The sequence below is a fragment of the Akebia trifoliata genome, chromosome 6 (genome assembly GCF_017979445.1).
Source record: "Akebia trifoliata isolate Shusen 1 chromosome 6, ASM1797944v1, whole genome shotgun sequence".
NCBI lineage: Eukaryota > Viridiplantae > Streptophyta > Magnoliopsida > Ranunculales > Lardizabalaceae > Akebia > Akebia trifoliata.
Window position 1 is genome coordinate 527,293 of NC_141380.1, and position 12,795 is coordinate 540,087.

The 12,795-nt window shown below is 35.9% G+C and overlaps 2 protein-coding genes across 2 annotated transcripts; one reads left to right on the top strand and one right to left on the bottom strand.

Moving 5' to 3' along the window:
* Positions 1-909: 909 nt before the first annotated feature.
* LOC147399366 (cytochrome P450 716B1-like) lies at positions 910-3,727 on the bottom strand. The gene is made up of 4 exons (XM_086446527.1): positions 3,212-3,727; positions 2,238-2,709; positions 1,327-1,517; positions 910-1,227 (listed from the first exon to the last, which is right to left on the bottom strand). The coding sequence occupies exons 1-4, from the start codon at positions 3,725-3,727 to the stop codon at positions 910-912; spliced, it is 1,497 nt and encodes a 498-aa protein (XP_086302653.1).
* A 2,589-nt stretch (positions 3,728-6,316) lies between these two features.
* Positions 6,317-10,199, top strand: CHIL (Chalcone-flavanone isomerase family protein). Its single transcript, XM_086444677.1, has 5 exons — positions 6,317-6,508; positions 7,344-7,430; positions 9,113-9,268; positions 9,417-9,643; positions 9,820-10,199. Coding segments are annotated over exons 1-5 (633 nt in total). The 5' UTR covers positions 6,317-6,507; the 3' UTR covers positions 9,982-10,199.
* The last annotated feature ends 2,596 nt before the right edge of the window (positions 10,200-12,795 follow it).

The window sequence follows — 12,795 nt, forward strand, 5'->3', positions numbered from 1 at the left end:
CCAATGGGTAAGACACTTTAATTCTAATATACCAATTTTAATTAATGTTTACAGGTACCAAGTAAATAGAACTTTTTTAACAGGTTTTCTTTAAGAGTGCGGATCATATGCACCCAGGGTGGAGGATTAAAGCCCTCCTCCCACACCCCATTACACACCACGTAAGCTGTAATCTAAGGAAAATTTTAAAATGAGATATTTTAGGCACTAATTCCTTGGATTATGGCTTGCGTGGCATGTATTAGGGTGTGGGAGGAAGCTTTCAATCCTCCACCCTGGGTGCATACAATCCGGACTCTTTCTTTAAAGATAGTGCAAGCTTTTAGAGCATACAATTTTTGAATAAACAAGAGCATCGTTGTTTTCCACATGTAGATTCCATGGAAATGCAGCAACACCTTCCTCTTTTCAAGAGTAGTGTGGTTGTTTGTCACCTAGACGACAACATAGTAATATATATGTCTCATAGAATTCCAATTTCTAATTCTATTATCACTCACACATTTTTTTTTTCAACAGTAGATGACCATAGAATATACATCCTAGCATGCACTTTAAGGGATGCCGATTCTTGGAAACATCAAGAATATCCAATTTAATGGTGTTTGAAGTGCTAAAGATCATAAACATTTTCAACAACTCATCAATATTGTAATTCAGCAAAGTATTTTGGCAATTGACTTGCGATGCAGAGATCATAGAAAAAGGTATTCTTTTGAGAATGAACAAACTAATTGGAAGAATATTCATCACCCAGCATCAACTAGTAACATGTTCATGAGTTGTAGTAGTATGGAGAAAATGTTTTGCTAAACTTGCAAATTTACATAAACTGTAATATCCATTCATAATTTTTGTGAGCAAAGCGCCAATGCACATACCACCCACAATTAACAGATTGGGAGAACTTCAATTACTACTTTCTAGATCTTTCCATCGATGAAGCTTGATGGGAAGACCCATAGCGGGGTAAGGCATAGGATCGCAAGTTATAGGTTCATCAGGGATCATTTCTGTCCATCGAAAGTTGGTTATCAAATGATGGATGATCAACAGCACTTCAATTCGCGCATAGTCACCCCCGGGGCAAGCACGTGGTCCTGCTCCGAATGGAATATATGTATATGGAGGGATTGATTTAAGATTCTCAAATCGTGATGGATCAAACTTTTCTGGCTCTTCAAAGATTTGTTTGTCCATATGTGTAGCACATGCCACCCAAAACACCTGTGATCAATTTTGAATTAAGATTTATTAATATAACTCAAATGCCAATGCTCCATCGTGCTACTCAGAAACTCACTGATCGAAATAGGTGACTCATACCTGCCATCCTTTAGGGATGTCAAAGCCTCCAAAGCTGGTATCTTTAGTAGCCCTCTTGAAGTTGCCAAAAGCTGGAGGAGTCAATCTCAAGAGCTCTTGGGCTACTCTCCAAGTATACTTCATTGACTGCATGTCACTCCATCTTAGCTTTGCATCACTTCCTTCCTTTGCCTTAGCAACTTCCTTTTGCTCTTTCAAAATTAATCAACACTCACACTAATTAATTACTCAACTAAGGGATGTCTAAATTTCTACATGATGTGGAAGCTATGTGAGGATAAATTTATGAAGGACCATGACCATTTGATCTTTAGACTTCCATATAAATCTGTGCCATAAATCCTTCAATCGTCGAATTGAATGCCATAAACAAATGGTTACAATCTGTTGATCAGGTACATTTAGACGATCAATTGGCCCAAAAAGAAAACCCTTTTTAGAAAGCTGATTAGATCCTTCTGCTCCACACTCGTCTACCAAGTAAGGTCTTTTTATAATGGTGCATGTTTTACCTTGTTTTCGCAGACAAGATGAGCAACAAGCCAAAATTATGGCACCATATGTGTTTTTTTCAGGACTCTACTTATTTAAATTACTTTTCTATTTTATTGGTATCCACAAGTAAAGGGGATTCTATTAGTAAGAATTCTATCAGTAGGAATTTGTAATTGGTAGGTGTTTTAGTCGGTGTGGAATTAGTAAGTTGTCAGGACTAGAACTCTTTATTTATATAAAGATGTAATTTTTTTTAGTAATAATTAATACGAGAATTTCTATTTCAATCGTGTCTTACACAATCCTTGGAGTGTTGAGCACTCGCGATTGCCCGGGGAATGTACTTATATTTAGGGTAATTTTGAGGTATGTGAAAATTAGTCTAATATTTATTGTACTGAGTACTAATAACTGACCTTGAAGAATCTTATTGAAGTCATGAGTGTCCCTAGCAAGGTGTCTGATGAAGAGGCTTAAAAGAATTGCACTGGTATCATGGCTTGCAATGATCACTGAGATAAGGTTATCGATTATTTCATCTTCTAATAGTGGTTCCCCATCTTCGTCTCTCAAATTAAGAAAACTTGTGATGATATCTTCTCGAAAAAGGGTCCCCGTCTTCCCTTCTTCCATTTCTTTTTTCCTTGTCTTGACTAGATGAGAGAGCACCTTACATATCCTTCGTCGTGCTTGGCATGCTTTTCGAAAGATGGTTCCTGGAAAATCCAAAGGAATTGCCCATGCACCTTTAAGGGCAATTGTAAAATCTTCGAACAATGCATCTTTCTCTAATCCTTCTGGTAATCTGAAGAGTAGACTACAAGTGACCTTAAATGTAATCTTTTTCATTAATGTCACAACTCGCACCGAATCCTTTCCTTTCAACTCCTGCAATATATATGAAACCATATGATCAAAATCTAGCTACCATGAAAAACAACGTGCGTGGTCTAACAAATTTGCCATCCAATGATCCAATCATCGCTTTTTTGTTTTAGAACTGTTGTGAGATGTCTAGCATTCTTATTGAGCTTGAAATTCAAGAGGCAAAACAGTATCAATGGGACCTTTTTCGAAATGGAGTGAACTTGGGCTGAAGGGTTTATTTGAGTATATATATGTATTTTTGTGTAGGGTTTTTTCATGTTTTTGTTGTGTAAGGTTTCTTGGGGATTATAGAGTTGTAGAGGACAAAAAGTGTGTAATCTTTATCGCTGATAGTGGATTTATTCTCCCTCTCCTCCTCCGTGGACGTAGGCAATTTGCCAAATCATGTAAATATTGTGTTCTTTGCATGTTCGTTTTCATCTTTATTTGTTTTCTCTTGTTACACTTCTGCACAACAAGAACATTGTTTCAAAGAGATTAATTTATTACAAATACAATATACCTGTAACAATTGTTGCTTAACAACTGAATCCATGTCCACTATGAATCTCTGGATGCTTTCAGGCCTTAAAAAGCTCATCATTGCACCCCTCACAAGTTTGTACCTTTTCCCTTCCAGTTCAAATATACTGTGTTTTCCAAGGATGTTGGCTACTGTTGCTATTTGATTGCTGGAAATGGCGTCGTTGGCACTGAAAATGAACTTGTTACCGGCTTGCCCGGTCAATATTACCACCTTAGACCCCATGAGAGAGGTCTTGAACGAAGGTCCATACTTGACAACATGCTTATCTATCCATTCCTTTGTCTTGTTTTGCTTTTGGGCTCTCAAAAACCCTATGGTCTCTCCAATGAGTGGAAACCCAAGTGATCCTGGTGGAAGTCTTTTCCCCCTTAACGAGGATGATTTGAATATGAGATACCCGCCAAAAAGGGCTCCTAGGGTTACCAGGATAACGGCTATAAAAGGTGGTTCAAACTCAAAATTAGATTTTACAACACTAATGGGAAGCTCCATTGTTAATTGCTCAGCTTGGGATGAATGACACATGCACATACGACCTTCTTATATATTGGGATTTGAGAGGTGCATGGTGAAAATCCTGTCAGGGAATTTGTAAACTACTACCCACAAGAAGTCTCCTTTGTGCGCCACCTGGCACACTTTAATTAATTTGTTTTTGACTACCTCACGTGGCAAACTCAATCGACTACTGACATGACAAGTTCAAAACCGTAGATCTGCGGTCCTTGGGATACATAATTCCCTCGAGATACACTTTTTTAAAATAGGGAAGTGCAGCCGTGTATCCTAAGGAGTGCAGATCTATGTTTCCCGAACTTGTCACGTCAGGTGGTTGATTGAGTTTGCCACGTGGAGTAGTCAGATTATCACAATTCTTTTTTTTCATTTTATGAGTCCAGACTGTCTCTTAATTCCCTCTGTTCCATTTAGAAGTAGATTTTATAAAAAACTATGAGATCATCAAATATATAATGAAATTTTTTTCTGTTTCTATCATGGTGGAATTACAAATGTATCTGTACATATCCGTCCAAATGAGACATTGGAATCTAAGACCATTTCTAGGTCTGGACAACTACAAGAAAGGTTGATAGATATGTGAAGGATTGGACAGTTTAACAAGATCTGTTTATCTTTGAGCTTAATGTCATTAATAGATGGGTACGTATGGGCTAATATGCCACTGCTGAATTAAATATATCTTCTTGTTTATTTCACTAACTAAATCAAAGATATGCATTAATATCCCAAAAATGAAAATTGGAGTGAATTTGCATTTTAAAGAGACCAAAAGAAAATTAAAGACGAATCTGATGTTCGAGTACACAAAAACATTGATGCCAGCTCTCCTCTTTTGTATTTTGTAAGGCGAGTGACTGAACGTGGGTGTCCAACCTGCATGTATGTATCTAGGAGTACGAATTTGCTATTAGCAACAACAACAAAAATGGTGCTAAATTGGTGAATAAATTGCAGGGTGTCATGTTTGATAAATGAGTAAAATCCAAGACACTTAATCGTGCATAATTCATATTCTCTAACGTTTGTTTCTCTACTTAACCAATAACACACGTTACTTTCTGGCATACAAATAGTAACTTATTATTATTCACCAGCTTAGCACCGATCTTTTGTTAACCACAAATCTCTACTCCATGTTTATTTACAAATTGTGTCAATTAATTGAGTTGGAACATGTTTTTGGTACACTAATCCCGTCAATTGTTGGATTTCACCTTTACTATGGGTTTGTAGAAATATGATTTTATTGAGATTTCTTTGATGAATATTACAAAAACCTCAATAGGATATTTACAAATATTACATCAACCAAGATATATGAAAACTACCTAATATAAATATTATAGAATATCTTAATTGATATATTCTAAATATCAATATATATTCTAGAATATCTTTCATCACAACCTTTTATTTGTGATGAGATACACTAACAATGATACAGTGTATCTCATGCATCTTATTCTCTAACAGGGTCCTTGGATTTATTTTTTATTTTTTATTTTGATAATAAGGATGTCTAGACTTACATCGACTAGGGTGACCGGATGAGCCAAAGCTGAAACCAAGGCATATAAGACCCTCCTCTGGGCATGTGCAACGCTCACACATCAAATGTAGCAGCTAAGTGAGGGAACACCCTGGGGGTGGCCCCGAGGAAATATTGCTCATACTGGGTATTGAACACACAACCTACAGACTCGCACCGCTTATTGGATTTGAAATTGCCAATGAACCACCCCTCGGGGTTTCCTTGGGCTCACCTTGTGGCATCCAAAAGGATGATGCGATGCTTCAGGGTCATGGAGGAAAAAATCCTATGAACTTTGAAGAAAAAGAAGTCAATTTTTAATTTTAAGATTAGAAGTTACGTGGAAATTTGTTCATTTTCAAAACTTTGGATCTAGCTAAGAAGAAATTAGTTTTTTGAATATTTTTTTAATCTGAGTTTTCAATGAACAAAACGACATATAGTAAGGCTTAAAATCTTACTAAATTAGTAAGGAAGGTGGGTCGCTTATGAAAACCGGTGGTTCATTAATTGAATCAGTTTTTGGTATCCATCCAGTTGTTAAGAAATTGGTAGTTTCGTACAGTCAACTTGAACAGAGATATCTTTGGATTGCCTTCTTTTCATCTCAGCCGTCAAATATTCGACCCAAATTTTTGAACAAACACAGATGGTAGCTTAAGTGAAAGGTGGTTCGATATGACACGTGAAAGCCGGAAACGCCGCACACCCATACTACCTAAGAAGAAGAGTAATCACTCACAAGTTCAGAAATACCCAAACTTTTCATACTAAATAACGACCCTGCCACCCTTCGACCAACTATTGCTTTATGGTTGAAATTTAAGCAATAATTCAATACAAGAGACCTCAATTTGCTCTACTTAACATTCATGCACGCAGCACGCTTGATACATCCATAAAATAATAAATTTAGGAAATACCAAAAACAAAAAAGGGTAAATATGAAATTTTAAGTAACATTAAGGGTAGAGTTGAAATTATAAAATCTACCAGTCAAATAGAAGACAAGGAGATAGAAATTCACAAGCCCCACTTGTCAAAGTTAAGCTGTGAGGGCAGACTTAGGTAGGTGTGGTGTGGAGTTGGTTGTTAGCCCAAGGCTTTTAAGTCTCTCTCTCTCTCTGAACAGCCTCTCCTTCAAGCTCTCCTTCATTTCGTACTTCCTCGTCTCCCCCTTGTTTTCCTTCAAAGAAAACCATTTGTATCACCAATAACTAGTAAGTTTCTCGCTTTCTCTCTCTCTCTCTCTTAGAATAATGGAAATAACTAGTAAGTTTCTCTCTCTCTCTCTCTCTTAGAATAATGGAAGGTTGTCCTATACTAGTTTTTTTTTTTTTTTTTTATTTGAAAGATAACATGTTAAAACAGAAGCTTTTGTCACAACTTAAAAGTTAAAATATGTTATGGCACGCATTTTGGGTCCACCAATATGAGCATTTGGCTCACATATTGATGGGTCATGATGAACACATATAAAATCAGCATCATACACAGTAGTTTTTTAAGTACTTTTCTTAAGTGATTTGAATCATTCTGATTTTATTAGATTGATCCCCTAAGTTATGGGCCAAATGTGCAATTAGGTTGGTGAGCCCAAAAAAGTGAGCTGAAATAATGTGTGTGTCAAATGTCACTAGAGGGGCTAGGATTGGTTTCGCATCTTGTCTCGTCCATGCTAGATATCGAATTGTCTCGATGAGTTTTCCAATTTGTTTGAGATGTATCGTTCAAAAATGAGAAATATGAACATGGGGATTTAAATCTCGTCCGAAAAATAGACTTTTCCGTCCCTCTCATCCATGCCTGATACCAAGACATGACTCGGTCTCGGACGAGTTTGAAACCATGCCTAGGAGATGATCTCATTTGTGTCAAAGAGTAGTTGGAATCTCAACGGCTGAGATGAGAAGATATCGCTTGGAAACCTGTATTATAGATGCTATAATATATTATTCACCCATGTTCTGCATGATGTATGCCTAGATGTAATGAGTTATTAGATGCTATCCGCCAACTTTCACTAACTCTTGGAGGGATTTGTTTTATTGGCAGTGGACACAGAAATGGTGATGGTAGATGAGATTCCTTTTCCTCCTCATCACATAATTACAAGTAGCTCATTATCTTTGTTGGGTCACGGTAAGATATAATTTATTTGTATTACTTTATATATATACACATTATTTTTCTCTCTAACCTTCAATCTGATAATTTTGACTTTTGATGGGAAATAAAATTTAAAGATTCTGTTTTGCAATTTTTCTTTTTTATTCTATATTTGAATCCTGTTGTGTAAATATCTTGTATCGTGTAATATTTTCTCCAGGTTTCTGTTTTGAGGAGTTTTACTTGTTTGGGCAAATCTCGATATTATAAATAGAGATCTTTAGGACGGTAAAACTGATGAGAAAATAGTGATTGTTCTTGTTCTGTTTCGTGGATGTAGTAGGCACACTGCCGAACCACGTAAATCCTTGTGTTTTGTGTGATTGTATTGTCTTTGATATTTCGATTTTTTCATAAATCCCATTTTTTTTTTTAAGCTTTACTTTAAGAGAGTCTGAATTGTGGACAAGGCTGCCACATTCACACACGAATCTATTTTCTTAGGTCCCAAAGGCTTAATCATTTGGACCACTAAGCCCAACAAACAAGGGCAAGGCAATTGGCCTTTTACAACGCCGTATGTATCTTCCAAACCCCCCAGATACATGTTACTCGACAAACCACACATGCCAGGTAAGCCAGGATAAATCTCTATAAGTGGTCAAAGAGGAGGCTTGAACTCAAGACCTCTCCCTTTTTGGTGGGAGGCCTTCTAAGGGTTGATTAGTTCAAATGTTACCAATCCTATGATTGATAAGGCATTTCTAAAAATCAGAAATAACAAAGCTTTTGAATTGCACACTAGTGTGTTTTTATGAACCAATAATCTGTGTCAATTCTTGAGTAAATATTTCCATCTGATTTGGTTGCTTTTCTGGAACAGAACAAGAACACATTGGGCCGAATATCATTTTAAAGAGATGATGTCCATATCATGCCCTGAAATCATAAATAAAAAAATATATATGTTTATGCCCAGTACATGTAAATGTTTATTAATAGAGACCAACCCCAGACCCATATGATCCTGGCTTTAAAATCTAATAGGCCAATCCAGCTCATTAGCACATGTGAATAATTTAGCGTTACCATCCTCTTTTAACTGAGCCAGACCAATGGGCTTTATAGCTCAAGAACTATTTGGCTATAGCCCAAGCCTAATAGCTACACTTGTTAAAGCCTCAACGAAGGTGAGGATAGAGGGGAAACAAAATAACATGTGGACATGGGATGAGTGAAAATATAATTGATCAATAAACAAAATGGAGTACATGATTCTCTTTTTAAAGTCATAATTTAGTTAAATGGAATTAATTGATTTTCTTGGAGATATTATCATTTTTAGATTATTAAAAAGGAAGATTTTATTGTTTTTAGTATAAGAGTATAAGTGGTGATGGATAATGTAAAAGGACATAAAAAAGAACCAAACTAAATAAAAGAGCATAGGTGTATAATAAATATATTATATTAATGTATAAGGCTATGAAGGCATTCTCTGTCTTAAGATATTTTTGAACATGAACATGCTGCACCCAATGTAGCATTTGTACCCCCACTCTATGCTCTGATCACCAAGTCCCAAGGTATGTTAATTAAAATGTTTAGGTGATTTCCATTAGATTTGATTTTATATATGCTAATATTCCAATTTACACTTTGGGTCTAATCCAATACTCACAAAGACTAGTGTATGTGTGTGTGTGTGTGAACAGGAATCACGGACATTGAAATACATTTTCTTCAGATCAAGTTTACTGCCATTGGGGTCTATTTGGAAGCCCAAGTCGTGGGCCATTTACAGCAATGGAAAGGCAAAACGGGGACTGAGCTCGCTGAGGACGATGACTTCTTCGAAGCTCTTATTTCAGGTCAGCATATCTTCGTCATTCTAAGTTGTTATTTCGTCACTCGTCGCATATGCTCTTATAAGCATTCCATGATCCATGTTACTGCAGTTAGTTATAACTAGGTACAATTAGCACCATTGGATTATTTTTTCTTTTATATGATTTGCAGCCCCAGTAGAGAAATTTGTAAGAGTTGTGGTGATTAAGGAGATCAAAGGTTCTCAGTATGGAGTGCAATTAGAAAGTGCAGTGAGAGATCGATTGGCAGCCATCGATAAATATGAAGAAGAAGAGGAGGAAGCGCTCGAGAAAGTGGTCGAGTTCTTCCAGTCCAAATACTTCAAGAGGCACTCTATCATTTCCTTTAGCTTCCCGGCAACGTCTGGCACTGCCGAGGCAAGAAAATGCAACCTAAACTATACCTTAATTTTCATATGTTTGACTTAGGTTGACTTTGACCTTATCAGGACCCACTGAATTGTATGTCCTGACCGGATTAAGTTCCAAAAGTGTGATGATGCTTTCTAATTGTGATTTTTTTTTTTTTTTTTTTTTGGGTGAGATGTAATCAGATTGCATTTACAACAGAAGGAAAAGAGGAATCAAAGATCAAAGTGGAGAATGCAAATGTGGTGGGGATGATACAGAAATGGTACTTGGGTGGGACCAGAGGAGTTTCTCAGACAACCATTGCATCCTTGGCCAACAACCTTGGAGCCCTCTTATCCAAATAAATAAATAAAAATGTTCTGTATGGGCTTTTTATTCCTTGTTTGCTATCACTTTTGATTTACCAAGTCTGAATTGAGCCCTGTTATTATAGTATTAATGTAGACTCTGGGGTGTTATAATAAGGTTGTGATGTGCTTGGAGAAAATTGGGATGGAATATGTGACTTTGATCTGCTTAATGCCAAAATAAATAAAAACTATTATGTTTTGTCTTTAGATAATGATTTTCTATGACCCCATCACACGACTGTAAATCATTTGCATCGGGATACATAAAACCATAAATTTTCCTTGTGTATCCCAAGGCAAATGATCTACGGTTCTTTGATGGGAGCATATGTCAGAGGTGGGCATCAGATTGTCACGACTCTTGTTTTTATTGTGAAATTCTTTTTTTTTTTTTTTTCATCATGAATTCTTAATCAAATTGATGTATTATAAAAAGTTGGTGCAAAATGAGACATTTTCTTAATAAAGTCCTTTTTCACACACAAGAAATGTGAAACTCTAGGTATGGATTCTTTGAATTTAGGGTTTGTTCAATTGTGTAGAATTTCATTTTCCCTGGAATTCAATTTTCTTGGGTAATTGATCATGGGAAAACGGGTAGTGTGGAAAATCATATTCCACCCATTTTTCCATGCCTACCCTTATGATTATGTCTTTCGTCTGAAAATCGATAATGCTACTCTAGAGATCCCTTGTGTTTTGTGAAAATTTTGTTTGTAAAAGGAACCATTCTTTGTACAAGTTTTCAAGATGTTATGAAATTTCGTGAAAAGGTAACTGCTTCTTATTTCAACTAAATTTTTTGAAAGTACTATCTCCACAAGATTAATCTTCTTAAATCTAGCAATCCAAAACCAACGTAATCTATAAATATTTTACATTGTAAATTCATAATGACAGCAATGGTGATGTTAGTAATGATAAGGTGATGGTGGTGTTGATCATATTAGAAATAGTAGTCATGGTGGAGGTAGTGGTGGCAATGGTGATGGTAGGATTGAGCTTGATGAGTTGAGTTTCGTGACTAGATTTATAATAATTTACTAAAACGTAAATTAAATGTTGAACCCGAATCAACCCCAAAAATTGGTTAGACGCCTAACCGTGCATGATATACGAACTCGATAACTAAGGTACCACAAACTAAACCTAACCCTAAAGTGGATTCCTTAACATTGGAGACCGTACTTGTGACTTGGTACAATGTCAAAGTGGGACATGTATGTGTACCAGCTATGATATTAGCCCAAGTTGCACTAGTGGCACATAGATACATTAATGAAGGATCAAAGATGAGAGTTCCACTTCAGCTGTGGAGAGGGGAGATACTCCTTGAATCAGGAACAAAAGGGTGGTCCATGGATGCTTGATGATCAGGTGGTCCAATGATGCCTAGAGAAGGGTCTGCTACACACTAAGGCACAACGATTTCTCCTCGATCGATAACTTGACTCTTAACAGTGTGTAGTGTGTACATAGTGGATGGATGGATGGATGAATTTTCTGTCGTGGGCCAGCTAAACCCATCAAAGTGAAACAAAAGGAAGAGTGAGAAGTAAGCCTTGTTGCAAAAGAGAATTGAGATTCGATTCTCATGTCCATAAAAATCGATGATTCCTTGTGATCCACATGTCAATCAAATCAACCAACATTTCTCTTCTATTTGTTTTTGTTTTTTTGTTTTTTTTTTTCTCTTTGGGTAATTAGTCTTAGTTAACTAAACAGTTACTAAAGGCTGCTAATAGAAAGACTATAAAATCTTTCTAGAGATAAAGTAAGATTTTTTTTTCTTTCTTTTCTATTTCTCTGTTTCTCAAAGACAATTAAAACTGGTCTTATTGATGTCGTGAAAAACGATGGATAAAGTAATCGTGGAACATGGGGTGGGAAAGTCAATCATGGTTTCAAAACTCGTCCAAGATTGAGATGTTTCAAACGTATCAAAAAACTCGTCCGAGACACAAAACCGAGTTTAAAACCATAATGGCAATGGGATGGTACCGGCCAAGATAAAAAATTGGCTAGGATCTCGGATTTCTCCTCTATCGAATTGAAATTTTTTAAGCATGGAATACTTCAAATTTCAAGTAGATATTATAAGGTGGATCTGAATTTAGTTGAAAATTTGCACTCACAATTCAAAAATATTTCATACTTTTTCACAAATGTTAGGGCTAAAGATTTAGTTTCAGTAAAACGAATCATATTCCTCCACTCAACTCTATCCAAATTGTTTACTGATTTCATTCAATAACTTTTGAGGTATTCTCCCACTCTTTTAGGATTTTTAATTTGAATTTTTCTTCTAATTGAGACGATAATTTATCTTCGTTAAAATGCCAAAAAATCTTAATTGAATAGCTCTTAATTTATCATGTTTGGGAGTTCTTACTTAAATTTTCTTAAATACATTTGTTCCAATCTTGAGAAATTAAAATTTAAGAATTTTGAAATATATATAAAAGTGAAGGTGTTATTACAGCATCAGCATGACGTGAACCAACATCAGTGCCCATTACGAAAATTCTGAGGATGTCAAATGTGGGTCCACCATCAACCTGGATGATGCCTTGATCAAGCTCACCACCTGCAATTATTCGTTATTATAGGAATTTCTTTTCAAGTCAAATATCTCTATTAAATTCAGTGAGTTGGTTGGGATATTTTGTCAATTCTTTCATGTTTCAAAAAATTGGGGAGTAATCCAGAAATTTATGCAATATTGTTCAACCAAATATTGTACGTAAATTACTGAAACGGGTCGTATGAAAGTAAATATTAAAAAAATTATTGTTGAATTGGCACGAC